Genomic DNA, 16107 nt, shown 5'->3' with positions numbered 1-16107 from the left:
GTGTTCCTGCCCATTCAGGAAGCCATCTTGTGTTTTTAATCCTGTTTTACACTAGTACTAGCACACTCTCTCCCTTGCTCTCGTTTTACCCATCCCCTACACCAATAGGTCTACTACATACACATGGGAGAATTTTTTTTATTTTTTTTTGCCAGCCTCTGCAATCGCTATCAACGCTGTTTTACACAGGACCCCCCCACTCTCCTTTTTTTCGTCACCCCCTCCTTTTTCTCTCTCACTCTTTCCAAAAAGCAAAAAAAACCAAACTGCAGACGTGATGTGAATACCCCCCCCGGCCCCCATCCACCAAACTCAGAGCGACGTCATGCTACAGATAGCACACAAAGGGAAGGCAGGCACCAATCAGAGGCAGGGATGTGCTCTGCTGCTAGGGTGAAACGCCGCGAGAGCGAGAGAGAGAGAGAAAGACAGAGGAACTGTGAGAGAGTGGGGGGTTGTCGAGCAAGGGTGGAGGGGGAGGAGCAGACTGTGTGTGTGTGTGTGCGTGCGTGCTTATGTGTGCGGTGTCTATGAAAGAATGGGTGAGACGGAGAGGGAGGGAGAGAGGGAGGAGGAAGGTGGATGGGGGAAGGGTTCTCTCTTTGGCTGTCAATTATCTCCTCCAGCTCGGCTTCCCTAAACAAAGCCTCTGGTATGTGGTATCACCGAGGACCATCTGGGAGCCGGCTGCCTGCAACAACTGGACTGGACTGCACGCTCGTGCTCCCCTTCTGACGTGCCGCAGCTGACGCTGTCCCACGCTGTCAGACAGACACGACCGCACACATGCAAGCGTGCGCGCTCACGCAACGACAACGTCCGGAATACACGCCTTTGCACAACGGAGGAAAAACAAAGAATATCACCCAGTGCTAAGATTACAAACAGGAGTGAAGTGGCATCACACAATGACTCAACTGACCGTGTGCTTTGTCCACTTAGCATAAGGGCACGCCTCAGCAAATGTACCGTGATAACAGAATACCGAAATAACTTGTGAACCTAACGTTTGGTCGGCGAACTGCACCATGTGTAACTTGCTTTGCAGTGACACGATGAATCACTGCATTGCATCACTGCCAGTTTTTAACTGCATCGGCCAATATGTCAGCACAGATACAGAAATGTGGCCAGCCTGCAATGGCTGTTCCTGCACCTTAATATGGCAGATTTTAAAATGACAGCTGCTACTTGTCTACTTGTCTGGCAGCTGCTGCATATCAGCAAGTCTGGAGATGCACAATGCCACATTATCACGGTACCACTGCATAACAGCACCACAATCATTTTTAATTTAAAATAGCTGACAACTTCAAATGTACTGCTTGTGGGTTCACGTATGCACACAAACACATACAATTTCTCTGCCCATCCCTCCTTTTGCTGAAACTGCTTATCCAGCAGGATATTGTACCCCAATCTAGTTTCATGTTTTTCTCTTCTAAGAAAAAATGTGATTCTTGCGATTACTCAGTGCTATTTCATACCTGAGAACTTGCCACTCTGTGGCATCTCCGGTCAGTGCGTTTTAGTAACATTCAGTACATTGGAAGCGCAGCACAGGGTTAAAGTTGCGGCAAGCGTCGTGGGCTCCATGGCAACAGAGGCTGGGGGATTCGGGCCACGCCCATTTTCGTTCTAATGACATAGAACTGCCACAGCTTCCTTAGTACAGTAACTATCAGAGATGAAAACACACAGGTCACGGTCCAGATCATGGTGTACACGGCACCATAACACCAAAGCAAAACCACACTAAGGTGTTCACAAGGGAAGAAAACATACATATTAAAAGTTCTCTCTCGTTTTTATTTTGTTTTGCAACTGCCTACTTTCATTCTTTACGTCATCCTACGTTGCACATGGTTCCCCTGCTACGATTTGTTTACTACACACTGTTACTATGGAGACAGTTTGACGGGCACAGAGTAGCTGGAATTCTGGGAGACCACGCCCATAGGAAGGAGAAGAGTTTCTAGTCTTCTACTTTGCTGGAGGTTCACCGACATACAGTAGGAACAACGTTTAATACAGCGATCTGCCGGCTCGTTTCATACAGCTCCTGACAACGAATCATACTGAGCGCAAATAAAATGGGGAAGAGACACAGAGCAGAGTGCAAGGACAAGAATGGAAAGTCAGTTTGAAGGTAAAATCGACGGATAGTGAGAGGACGTTCTGTGGGGGGAAGGAGTTTGCAGAGTGAGCAGGCGAACGGAGGGGGATCGGGAGAGAAGGGCAGGCAGAAGAAAACAGCTGGTGCTCACAGGAGCCATAGCACCGGGGAGAGTCGCTCCGAGTGGGAAATTTGCTTCAGCAGCATCACACGGACAGAGAACAGACAGAGCGCAGCCCGTGTTTGCCGTAACCGAGACGCTCAGAAGGGGGTTGTACATCACTGGCTTTGGAGGATTTAGCTCCACCGGATCTCCTTGGCGGCAGCGAGCCAAGTGTGCCTTGACTGTTGAGAGTTCACTGCTTGCTGGACCTCGCCACTGTCACGGTTTGTTTACAGCAAATCAGGACTGGTGCCCCCCCCAAAGCCCAACCCCCATGGGTCGCTTCCTCCTCAGCACCTAGCACCCCTGTACAGGGATGACCCATTTACTCACTCACTACCAAATCCCTTCAAACCACACACTGGGCCAGCAATCTCCCACTGCAACCCTTGGCCTTTTACACTCACTTAAACACAAACGCATACGCACATTCATGGCATCTCCTTTTCCCTTAACAGCACAATGACAGACTAGTGTTCTGCCTTCCCCTCATTCCCAACACACCCAGATGTTTGCATGACTAACTCTAACCAAGCTCTCACACCCCAGCATCCCCCATCTCCCGCTTGAGGGGTGAAAGGAATAAGGGGCTGGATGTCGTTAAAGTCACACTGATAATGAGTTATAAAAGGGAGGGATTTTTAAAAGGAGGGGTAAATCCTGATAGTAATTACAGTGGAATTAATGGTCTTAATTAACACAGTTGACACTGTTCCTTTGAGACTAACAGTTTCCCCCATCCCACATCTGGCTCTGCTCCTTAGTAGAAAAAAATATACCTCAATCGATGTAACTTGTCACAGCAGATACCAACAGGATGTCATCCACAGTGACACTGGTTCAGCCAGTTCATTACTTGTGCTCATTTTATATCCCCCTGTTGAAGTCAGCTCTGAGGATTGGCACAGCATCAATATGGACCCAGTGCTGATACAGCAAAAATTGAGTAGACATCTCAGTGAACAAAATAAAATATAAAATAAAGTTACAAACCGGTAACATCTGTTGCTTAAAGATGATGTATTAGTATTCAAACAGCTTTTTAATAGCCCCCATCATTTCGTCCAGTAGCAACTAGCACTGAATTTTGTACAATTATGGCTTAAATTCCATTATTATTAACTGCCTTTAAACACCTGTCATTTCAACATACAACTGATTTTTTTTCCCAAAATCACCCAGTTGTTAAATTTCTGCCATTCTGTCTGAAGACAAGATGGGAATAATGGGAGCTCAGATGCTGTTCGTGGAGGGGGTTCAAAGGAGGGGACATTAAAGGCCTGGACGGGGGCAGCTGGTAGTGTAGTGGTTAGACCTGCTGCCTTTGGATCTACAGGTTGCTGGTTTTAATCACATCTCCAGCTCTAGTACCCTTGAGCAAAGTACTTACTCTAAATTGCTCCAGTAAAAAATTACTCAGCTGTAAAAATGGGTAAATAACTGTTGCTTAACATTGTAAGTTGGTTCGTAGAAAAGCATCAGCTAAATTAATAATTAGATATGTTTTCTTTTAACGTCTTGCTTAGCTAATGTAGATGTAATACTACAGAATTTGCAACTGTTATGTCTACAATCGCTTGTCCCAAGCGGGGTCACGGTAAGCAGGAGCCTACCTGGCAACACAGGCTGCAGGGCCGAGGGGACACACCCCGGACGGGACGCCAGTCTGACGCAATGCACCCCAAGCAGGGCTCAAGCATGGATTTATTTCCTCAAATATAAAAATTAATAAAATAGGAAAATATAAAATGGCAAAATTAGCAATTCCTTAGACAGAAAGAACAGTACAGTGCCTAAATGATATATTACAAGTAAAATAATGTCTTTTGTCCATTGATCTGATGCATTTCTCCAAAGCCACTTACAACATTAAGGTTACAATTATCACAAGCTTACAACTATTAACCCATTTATACAGCTGGGTAATTTTACTGGAGCAATTTTAGGGGCGGTACCTTGCTCAAGGGTATTACAGCCAGAGGGGGGATTGAACGTGCAACCTTTAGATCCAAAGGCAGCAGCACTAACACTATGCTACCAGCTGTCCACAAAAAGAGTTTTCCCCAAGGTTACTGACCTTTTTATATGTCGGCTTATTTACATTTATTTATTTAGCAGACACTTTTCTCCAAAACGACTTCCAATGAACTCAGGAATGTAGTGTTAGCAGCCCACACACCTCATTCACCAAGGTGACTTGCACTGCTAGATAGACTACTTAGAATGGGTCACTCATTCATACAACAGTGGAACACACACTCTCTTTGTCACTCATATACTGTGGGTGAACCTGAACAGCATGTCTTGAGTGTAGGAAGAAACCCACACAGACATGGGGAGAACATGCAAACTCCACACCGAGTAGAGATCGAACCCACATCCTCTCGTACCACCCAGGCGCTGAGACTACTTGCTGTCCCACCTGTTTTTGTAGATGATATACAAACAACAAAATGTAAACCATGTTTAATAAAGTGTGAAAACAGATTGTTCTGCAGCCAGATCCTATGGTTAAGATTTCAAATTCAAGGGGAGGAAAATGTAAAGAATTTAGCTTTAGGCTTCATGAGGTCTGGAACTAAAGTGCTCCTCAATCCAGTATAGTGCCAACAACTGCCCAGCCTGTGAGGACATACCCTTGTCAGTCACATGCCACCACAAACTCACAAGCAAACTGAAAATAACAGGGTTTCCTTGAAATCTGTGCTGCTTCTTTTTAGCAGCAAGGAAGGCAGACATATGACTCAGTATGACTGCGTAACACATATAGCATATACTGTGTTGCATGGGGTCAGGCCCACAGTGGTTTAGTGCTGATTACTGTTGCACTGCTAACACCTAGTGTGACATCTTGACAGCTATAAACTCGACTTGATTTGAAGTTTTTATGAAAATCTTCAAATTCCTATGTATTTCACATATTTCTCAAAATTTTAAATATTTCTGTTGACACAATCTGTAATTTTGCTCAGTAGTCACCCTTCCGAATGAATTAATTCTTTACTTTGCCTATTACACTTAATTTAGACCCTGAAAGCTCAGCCATCAGTTTTAAGATGAACTGCAGTGGTAGAACTCATCAAAGTACTGATGGACCAGGACAAGACAACCACGGAAACAGCACTGAAGCAAAGCGGGGAAGGCTGGGTGGCATTACAAACTTCCTGAAGTGTACTTCCTCACGGAGGGCATTTCTTCTGCCATGTGCATCCCCAGTTTCCTTGTCCCCTCCCCCGCTTCCTGGTCCTCATGCACACAGGGGGTGGGGCGGTTTCTTCCCATGGCCTGAGGCTACCTTGTTTTCCCGGAAACCCCCAACTGCTGACTATTTATTTACATTCCTCCTGTCCTAGCTCCGCCGGCCCAGGTCACTACCCCTGCCACCCCCATCCTCCGTCTGTCAGCAAAGGGCTGCAGAGGTCAGCAGGACAGGCCATGAAGGAGACAGTGTGTCAGTGCAGGAGCTGGACACTGTAGCTAAAAGGGAGATACCCAGCAGACAGATCCCTCTGCTGGGCACCACGCCACGCCATATAAGCAACCCGCTCCATGTGGCACATGTACTTCTCACTTGCTGGCATCAACGTTAAGACACACACACACACACACGTACACAGAAATGTGTGCACACACGCACATGCAATGCAGACAGATTCAGAGGGATGTGGACAGAAAATCACTCACCAGCACAGGCACTCGAATGCACACAAGCCATCCCTGCACTGGGAGAGGGATCGGGTGCAAACTGCTCCCATGTCCCACTGTGACAAACTCATGGGAGAGGACAGGTGATGCTTGTGGTAGGGCTGACTTGAATATACAAACTGCTATAGAGCTGTATTCATTTTTTCGTGTCTTTGAATTTTGCTCCCCACTTATAAGAAGTCTGATTCAAATTGTTAAGATGATAATTGCAAAAATGTTACAAATAAATAAAAAAAAAAACAAATAACTGCAAACAATAATTTAAGGAATAGTGGGAAATGTCGTATAATCAAATATAAAAGTTATATTCATATAGGGGTAGTTTAATAGCAATAATTCCTGGTGGCACAGCGGTGCAATGCACCGTAAGCAGACTTGTAAGTTTTGTGGAGAACATTACTGTCCTTAACTGCAATAAGACTGAAATATTAAAATTTGCTATGTGCAACAACACAGAGCAACACTAAGGTGAAATATTATTCTTGATGTTATGATATTTAAACAAAATTGTGGAATACCAATATCTGTTATCATTATTTGAGGACATGCCATTTAATTTAGTCCAGTGGTTCAGTGTAGCTGACAAATTGCCTAGGGAAACTACAAAACTCACGAGTAAAAATTAGTCCTGTAGAAGATCAGTGGGGAAGATTTTTCACCACTGTAAAATAAAAATAAAAAAAAAATCAACCATGTCAAATGCCTTGTTTCCATCTCTTTTCAGTTTCCAACAAAGGCTTGGCCTAAAATGAAGCTCACAGCCCTTGTGTTCTCTTGGGCCACTGTCATCTTCTACCACTGAGTTTGACTCCTGCGACCACAAGCAGAGACATGTATGTTCCCCAGTGGTGTTCCACATTCCACTTAACACAGCGTTCTGTCGGCACTGTAAAATTTGCGTTGCGGAAAAGTAAACAATGCAATCTATTTCATTGCACCGCAAATTACACACCTGGCCCTGAAGGAGGTGTAACTATTACCCCAAAGAGCAAGTTAATGAAGACTAAGGGCTGGGTGGGCCAGTATGAAACATGGATATTACAACTCAACACTGGACCTTCTACGTAAGGCACTTCCATTGTAGATCAGCATAAATACATTTCCCGGGTGCTGTTTCCCACACCAAAGTAGAAAGTCCCATGTCGTCTGGCTGAAAAGGGAGCTTGTTAAACCAAATAGTCAAACACAATACGGTTGCCCATAAGTTATTTGTCTAGGATATGCCCATCTCCAAGGTAGCTGGTACACATTCTCCCTGATCACACAACTGGGTGTTTACAGAAGCAACTCATACAGCTGTCCATCAGCAAACTGAACCTGCTGCTTTCTGGTCACACCGAGTCTCCTTACTGCCAGTCAAATATGCTACAGGCAGTCCCCAGGTTACAAACATCCAATTTATGTACAACCCGTGGTTACAAACCACTCCCTGGAAAGACTACTATATTAAAAATTTGAGTTACATACAATGATTCGTAGTAACAAAAAGGCACTACTTTGAGACACGCATCAAAACATTGCACGTCTACAGCGGTTCATCGGCTCGTGGGCGGGGCGCGTAAGCCCGAGGTAGATCAAAGACTTCCTTCTTTTCAGTTGGACCATGCTGCTGTTAAGTGTCTCATGTGTTACTGTATTTGGTTTTAATTTTTTTGTTTTTACCTTCGTCCCTCCCCCTGTAGCCTTACGCCCTGAGTTGCCGGGTCAAGCTCTGGTTCCCTGCGACCCCATATGGGACAAGCGGTTCAGAAAGTGTGTGTGTGTGTGTGTGTGTGTGTGTGTGTTTTTACCCTCCTAACCATGTCACCAAAGCGTAAATGTGATGCAGGTGATGGTGATGCATCCAAGAAAAGGGAAAGGATCACAACTGAAACTAAAGTGGAAATAATAAAGTGAAAGGTGAAACACCAACAAACATTGGAAAAGCAAATATTAAAGTTTGTTTAATGTTTTGCACTTCACACACACACACACACACACACACACACACACACACAGTCTCTCTCTCTCTCTCTCCCTCTCTAAGAGTGCACTCGGCTATACAAAACACTTCTCGACCTCTTCCCAGTTGCGGAATCTCACTCGAGACAACCGTCCCCTCTGTGTTCTCAAACCTACCTCGCTTTGCTCTTCCAAGTACTGTCCCTCATCGTTCCCCAGTCTTGTTCCACATCTCTTTGATCACAACCGCCCGCCTTGTCCTTCAAACACAACTTTGGATCCTCGCCTCTGTTCAGTTCGCTGACCGACTGACCATTCGCCCGTCCCAGTCCACGAGAACACGTCTAGTCCTTCTGAAAAAACGATCCTGCACTTGGGTCCAGCCTCTTCCGTGTCCTCCGTTCATCATGACAGTAGTAATACATATTATTATCTCTTTCCATGTCTCTCTCTATTATAAACACTGTAGTTATAATTATTGTTATTATTACTACATTGTATTAACCAGGGGGTGCAGTGGCACAGCAAGCTTGGCCAGGGCCTGCTCTCCAGTGGGTCTGGGGTTCAAGTCCTGCTTGGGGTGCCTTGTGACAGATTCACATCCCATCCTGGGTGTGTCCCCTCCCCCTCCAGCCCCACACCCTGTGTTGCCAGGTTAGGTTCTGGCTCGCTGCAACCCCACTCAGGACAAGTGGCTTCAGCCAGTGTGTATGTGTATATACACACACACACATTTTCAGAACCGCTTGTCCCATATGGGGTCACGGGGAACCGGAGCCTAACCCGGCAACCCAGGGCGTAAGGCTGGAGGGGGAAGAGACACACCCAGGACGGGACGCCAGTCCGCCGCAAGGCACCCCAAGCGGGACTCGAACCGCAGACCCACCAGAGAGCAGGACTGCGGTCCAACCCACTGCGCCACCACACCCCCTCTATGTGTATACATTGTATTATAATTACTATGTTGTTATATTAAAATTGTTTAAGTGTATCCAGAAGTGTTTCTTTAATATTTCTTAATACATAGAAAGGTATACTATATACTGTATAGTAAGACAAACATTTCACTAACTGATGTCAGACACAAACCGTACCTAACTGTTCCGACTTACATCAAAATCTAACTTAAAGACAGAACGGAACTCATTCATAACCCAGGGACTGCCTATATTCTGATCATACATACTGAACATGTGTTCAAAATGTTGGTCAGATTCTGCATCAATCAATTAATCTTAACTAAAAGATATATACAGCAAATTGAAAGGTTGATATCCCCGTTCCCCCGGTGACAAAATGTTGTGTAATTGCCTTATAACTTGTATAATGCATTAAAAATTTAAATTTTTTAAAGTCTGGGAAACACATTCTAACTAAAATCAACACACACACACACACATTTTCTGAACCACCCGTCCCATACAGGGTCACGGGGAACCGGAGCCTACCCAGCAACACAGGGCATAAGGCCAGAGGGGGAGGGAATACACCCAGGACGGGACGCCAGTCCATCGCAGGGCACCCCAAGCAGGACTCGAACCCCAGACCCACCGGAGAGCAGGACCCGGTCCAACCCATTGCACCACCACACCCCCCCTAAAATCAATACATTTATTTATATATCCAAAATTCAGTTTTATAAAAATGTATTTAGGAGCCTATTGAAAAAATGTTAAGATTAATTTTTAGCAATACTTGTTTAATATATTTCTTCACAAATTTAGTTTTGCACATACTATAATTTGTTATCAAATGTTCTCAGCTGAAACATTTTCATTCATTCGTTCATTCATTCCTTATCCACCACTTGCTCAGTGCTGGGTTATGGTGGTCCAGAGCCTACCCCAGAAACACAGAAAATTAGGCTGGGCATGGTAAACAATGGATGGGACACAAGTTCACACATTCACAACATTCACACACTATGGGTAACCTAGAGTAACCTGTTCACCAGAAAGACATGTCCTTCAGGGAGGAAACCCACATGAACATGGGCAAAAAATGAAAACTCCACATGGACTAAAGAAGGGTATCGAATCTATGTCCGATCGCAGTGCCCAGGCTCTGTGAGGCACACTTTATTTCCAATAGTTATTACAATCATACTTTATTAATCCCTATGGGAAGACTAGAAATGGAAGTACACAAAGGAAACCCACACAAACACATAGAGAACATGCACACCACACACAAACTGAGAACAACTGAACTCACGTTCTCTCGCACCATTCAGACGCTGTCAGACAACAGCAATATCTACTGTGCCACCATTTCCATTCAAAAATAAGTATTCAAAATAAAAGTAAGCAAAAATAACAATCAAAATTAAATGTATCCCATCTGAATCGTGCATTTAGAAAGCTTTTCATTTTCAGATTAGTTTTCTTAGTGTTTCTTGGTATCTTCTGCTTGTGCATTAATTTTTGCAAGATGCACTAATGAACAACACATTGTCAAATTCTGCAGGTTTTACAGGTAGAGCCTCATTTTATCGATAAAGGATCGTGTATTGGAGTTGCGTAAGTTTTGAACATTCTGCTGAAAATACTTTGAATCAAAATTTTGCTAATAAAAATAGAAATAAACGTGTGCAGAGGGCTGGCAGTGACACGGAAGAAAGGCACTGCTGGGGCAGTGATTTAGTGGCACACTTAAGCACAGGCCCGCCACAAACAAAGGGAGCAACTGCCACTCCTCCCAGCTCTGTGCCTCAGTACACTACTGTGACAGGTAGTGTAAGCAAAGTGCCACGCAGCACAAGAGGCCAGTTCCTTCTCACAGCCAATGTTCTGTACAGGCAGCAGCACGAGCTCAGTAATTCAGTCCGGCCAGTGGACTGACCTCTTCATTCATCTCCCGACAGCTTCATTGATATTATTTTGGAGGGATGTCAGTGAAGGGTCTAGATTTCCTACATACTAGTTAAGGGGAAATATTAAATAATTTGCAGTTTGGGTGACAGCTTTGGATAACATACAGTGATGCTGTAGATTGAAATGTACTTCCATGTCCTTCCTTATGATCTTTTATCATAAACGATATTAAAACAGCTTACGGTTTCACACATATTTATAAACTCAACAAAAACTTTAGCTAAACAATTCAGGTTAAATACATTTCCAAAGGGTTCAAAAATAGGCCCTCCTTGAGTCAAGATCCCATTGGTATAATTTTGGTAACTTTTTGTTTAAGAACATACCCCTAACCAGTATAATGTGTTATGATGCTGCTGAGATGTGTTACATGCAAAGAGACACAATGGACAGCGGCTGGTTTCAGTGGACACGTATCTACGAATCAGTTATCTCACCTCCCAGGAGCCCATCTTCTTCTTCAGCTGGTCACACTTGCGCAGCTTGCAGATCTGGTGTCCCACCTTGCGGTTGAAGCAGTTGCTACAGCTGCCGCAGTTCTCCTTGCGCAGGCAGGGCCCACACATGCCACACCTCTTGCGCTTCTTCTTTGGCGTGCCTCCAACTTTTGCCATCCCCGGAGCAACTGGTGGTGGCAGGGAGAACAGGCCACCTTGATGATGTTCCGCACGGATATATTCTGTCAGCGGAGAGACTCTGCCTATAACTCCGCCACCGAGGAAGATCTTAGGGTCTTCATCCTCCAAGGAGAATTCATAAATGTCCTGCGGATGTGGGCCTGGACTCCCCCCTGCTTTATGCATGCTGAGAGTCTCCCTGTTTGTCAGTTAGGAGGAAAGGTACGGGGTTGCAGGTTCGGGCTGTCTAAAAGAACTTTCTTTCCAAAATCAGCCTGTTGGTTGCGAGTCCCGTTATTTTTTAAAGGGCAGCTGCTATTATCTGTCACACACGTGTTAGATGTGTGACAGGATTCAAAAGGTCGGCGTTACTCTCAGAAGCTAGTTGTGTCCGTTCTGTTGGACGAGTAGGGACCTGAGACGACCGGGGTGGACATGATCAGTAGTGTTCTTGAGCTTCTTTCTACGCAGTCACTGTGCGTCCAACTAGCCAGCAGACAGGGAATGGGGCGCAAAAAAGCCATGATCCAGGCATGGGACAGCTTCCAAGCCTGCTGGCTGCTCCACTGTGACAAAGAGAATTTGCTTTCAGTATATCATTGCAGAATGAAAACTGTAGCTACATAAAAAGCCTGTAAAAAACTGCAGTAATATTTTACACAAAGGTACAACGGAAGGTCCTCTGAACCACAAGCAGCAGCACAATTCTAAAACCTTGAGCACAACCCAACCTGCTGGACGAACGTTCCTACCTGAACAGGAATAAGGTAACAGTCTTGGCAACATTAAGCACAAGCAGCTACCGAATGCCTTTAATCGCGAATAATAGTAACATGAAAACGCTCCCATGCACGTGCAGTGTTCTGCCTTCGTTTTCCTCAGCTCTGGTTGCCAAAATCCTTGTGAAGTTGCCTTCATTGTGCTTCGCACTGCCTACAACGTTTCCAGGCGCTTCGCAGCACACTTCGCGACATCCAATCATCCGCTCAGTACGGGAATCGACACATTCATAAATAATGCCTCACGAGGCCTCACGAGTGAGTATTGTGCGCGCGAAGTGTGAGAAGGTCTGGCACAATAACGCCGTGTCTTTGTTTGCCCCGTTCGCGTGAGAAAGGCGAGTTTGTCGCGGCTCTTTGTTCAGCTCAACCGTCAATAATAAACGGACGTGCTTGGCGGCGCGAGTAGCCGCACCGGCCGGCGCATCACACTGCTCACACATTGACTCCTGTCCTGAGCTTCCCGCGCGCGGCACGCGCACTCCGCCTCCCTTCGCTCGCTTCATTGACATTTCTTTGCGTTCCTGTAATACGAGCCCAAAGCGGTGTAAATGCTAATTAAACATTTCAAAGACACGTTCGTCAGATAACCATTAAAATCTGTCACTGTACATAGCTGTTGCTGAGGACATCTTGCTGAAAGGAAAATAATAACAATAAAATTAAAGTCTCAAAAGTGTGTTGCCACATCTGAGGCGAACGGGCGTTCAGGGGCCCCAGGACTCTCTTCTGCACTAAGAGGCCCCAAAACAGACATATTACACTCCACCCTCTGTTCAAATACGGAAAATGTAAAATGTTAAAAAAGTTGCGTCAGCTCCGCGCAAAATACGTAAATTTATTTACAAAAAAAAAAATGCACAGTCGTTTCCGTGTGTCACCTAGGAGCATGTCGAAAATATTTGCATCTTTACACTTTAAAGGGCTCCGTCGGCGCGAGCGCGCGACTATAGCTCGCGCCGTTCACGTGAGACTGACCGGCTGCACGCGCCGCGCCTTCGCACGTGGCCCCTTTCTTACTTTCTGTCCGGTTGTTAAAACGTCGAGAAAGATCCTGGAAAGCAGCGAGGACCAAAGGGCCTTTTAAGCTGTTATCACTTCTAAGGAGCTATCAGTTTGTTTACAAAGTAACAGTTTTGTTAACCAGACAGAGAAAATCGACACATTAACAAGACCCCCCTTTAACTTAGCTGAAAACACGACCCCAGGGGGGCTCCGGATTCTGCCAGGGCTACGTTAACTGCACCGCATAGCGCATGAGCATATATCATGCACAAGTTTCCAAGACAAAAACAATCAGAAATAAGAGGATTTTTCACAAATGAGCGGCAAAATAAATAGTAAGTAAGTAAGAAAGGGGTTTTTACAGTTTATTTCGTGTTCAGGGAACACGCACAGTAGTCAGCGATCTATGTGTATTCCGCTAATTGCTTCACTGGTGAGAAACAATTCACTTTCTCTTCAGGCCAATAAACATGTGGACCTTTCTCTCCACGCATGGAGTTCTCTTTACACATTGAGATCGCTCTTTTCACACAAAAAGATCTCTCTTGTTTTACTCACGATGATCTCTCCTTTTACACACGGAGATCTCGCTCATTTTGCACATGCGGATCTTATGGCTGGAGCTGAATGTCACAGTACGGAGAGAAGGTAAAAGAGCACATGTAAAAACGTGCATACGTACCAAGGGTAACGGATGGCTCTGTCAGTGTCGGACTTCTTTTTCTAAAAACATGAATTAAACTGTGAAAGGTTTAGACATTATAGTGAACAGAAGCGTTTTCAAGCATTCATTCTCAAACCAAATAAATGAGCCGATCGGATGATCAAATAAAGAAATGGCCAGGAAAAAAAAAAACAGAAGTTCAGCATGAACACCACCACACCTCGTAGAGGCACATGGTGTCCTGATCTCAAATCTGTCAAACTGGGAAAATAATAATAATAAAAAATAAAAGAGTTTTCAGAATAAAGAGGGAAATACCTGAAGTTTTAACACTTTTAAAGTTGTGCTTCTTGTCTCGCCAAAGGTCTCCTTAGAGTTAAAAGAAGAGGAGGAGGAAGAAGTGAAGGGGAAGAAACGTTGGTAAACGAGGTTCAAGTGATCAGTAAATTGCGGAGTGGAGTTCGATAAGTGCGCTGGAACGAGGGGGTTAACAGCGCACGTCAGGTGACAGCTGTCACTGAAACACACACTTTTTTCCCGGAGACATCTGTAAAAGCACCACCACTTTAAACTGAACAGTCGGACTGGGAAAACCTCGGAAGTCCACAAGATGCGATTAAATCAATAGCGCAATCGCATCAGGACGTTAACGGTTCACCTTCTGCAACGGGGATATAATTTTATTTATTTTCGATACCCTATGTTTTGTACAGTAACATGTAAAATAAATTACAGTTTACAAGTGCGTTTTTATGTGGCATGACTATGTATCAATAATATGTAGCGCTTGCACGTGTTTGTCCACATTTCTAAATATGTTCTGCAGAAGAAAGTTGAGGAACTGCTGCAGTTTTCGATTCGTTTTGTATTTTTAACAGCTGCGACACACTTCGAGTTCGATGTGCTTTGTTTTATCAAAGTTAGACAAACTCGGGTAATAAAGTACACATATCAAAGAAAAAGCCTTTTTATATGACAAGGCTGCTCGCTACTTGATTTGGGATGTCGAGCTCTTAGACGTGAATCTTGTAACGGATTACTGAAACTGCGATCTAGTGATTCTTTATGATAAAGTTTATCTTCACTTCTTCTGTTTGTAATGTTCAATCCGGAGTAAGATAATAACCTGCTAAAAAACATTTATTCTAGAAGTACACTAAAATAAATGAATTTCCAACTTTCAGCGAAGTTGTATTTTGTATTGTATTTTCTCTGCGATGCAGTTTAAATTACGTACTTAATTACAGTTTAGAGTTTGTCTGTTAGCCACTTGGACAAAGGCGTTAGCTAAATAGATGTTAATAATGCTTAGAATGTTGAAACGTTTTATTACCTCACCTGGGGTAAAGGAGACGAGAAAATGAGGATACGGATGGGAAAAAATATACGTAATAAGATTAAGTTACAAAATACTGTCTGTGCTGAAATTACCAATTAAATAGTCACAAGCTCATTAGAAGGATGATGTGTGTTATGGTCAATAAAGGGTTAATATATCTTTTAATGTTAGAACTTTTTAATTTCTGAGAAAAGTAAAGCTTTCTGCCACAGGACTCGATGTTATTGCTCTCTAGAAATATCCGATGATACAGCGCCTTAGGCAGTGCAGAATGAGTCCACAAAAATGAGCCTAGAAAAAATGTGAACTCCCAGTCAGTGACTCATATTAACGTTCAGTTGTAAAAAAGTGCCAGAAAGCTCAGAAAAAAAGGCTCTGATGAAATTAATACATCTCTTTGTCATTAACAATTGATGCCAAAGAAAGAACAAAAAAATGTGGCTTCTTTCAAACACGCATAAAACTGCTGTTTCACGTAAATATTATACATGGTTAAAGCTATATAACTGTGTCTGGGTCCACTATAAATGAACTTTGGCACTTTCAATTAAATGCAATGCATTGTTTTGAAATAACGCGCTTTACGAGATGTTAAACGTCTGTTTGAGAAGAAATTGTCACGCCGTCGTTCCGCAGGTCGGACCGGAGCGCTGTGCGTCGCGCGCCGTTTTGGTGAATTCAGCCGCCGCGCGCTGCTTCAACAGTGGGCTCTTGGCGGGAACCTGCAGTGCTCGCGCACACACGGCACACATTTACACACCTGCCCGCTGCAGTCACGCAAGCACGCATAAATGCACAAAACAACTCTCTCACACACTCACTGTCACTGTGTCTGAAGCCGCTTGTACCGAGCGGGTCGCGGCGAACCGTAGCCTAATCCGCCAACACAGGGCGCAGGGCTGGAG

The 16107-nt window shown here is 44.4% G+C and overlaps 1 protein-coding gene across 1 annotated transcript in view; it reads right to left on the bottom strand.

Annotated features, from left to right (window-relative positions):
- Nucleotides 1–14225, bottom strand: part of tet3 (tet methylcytosine dioxygenase 3) — a 49217-nt gene extending 34992 nt beyond the window's left edge. Inside the window, exons 1-3 of the mRNA XM_018762511.2 lie at nt 14182–14225; nt 13882–13922; nt 11236–11981 (exon numbers count right to left, since the gene is read on the bottom strand). Of these exons, the coding sequence (XP_018618027.2) occupies nt 11236–11601 (366 nt within the window). The 5' untranslated portion in view covers nt 11602–11981; nt 13882–13922; nt 14182–14225. The remainder of the gene's footprint in view (nt 1–11235; nt 11982–13881; nt 13923–14181) is intronic.
- Between the last annotated feature and the right edge of the window lie 1882 nt (nt 14226–16107).

This window comes from Scleropages formosus, chromosome 12 (genome assembly GCF_900964775.1).
Source record: "Scleropages formosus chromosome 12, fSclFor1.1, whole genome shotgun sequence".
In the NCBI taxonomy this organism is placed as follows: Eukaryota; Metazoa; Chordata; class Actinopteri; order Osteoglossiformes; family Osteoglossidae; genus Scleropages; species Scleropages formosus.
This window is presented reverse-complemented; position numbering and strand designations above follow the sequence as displayed.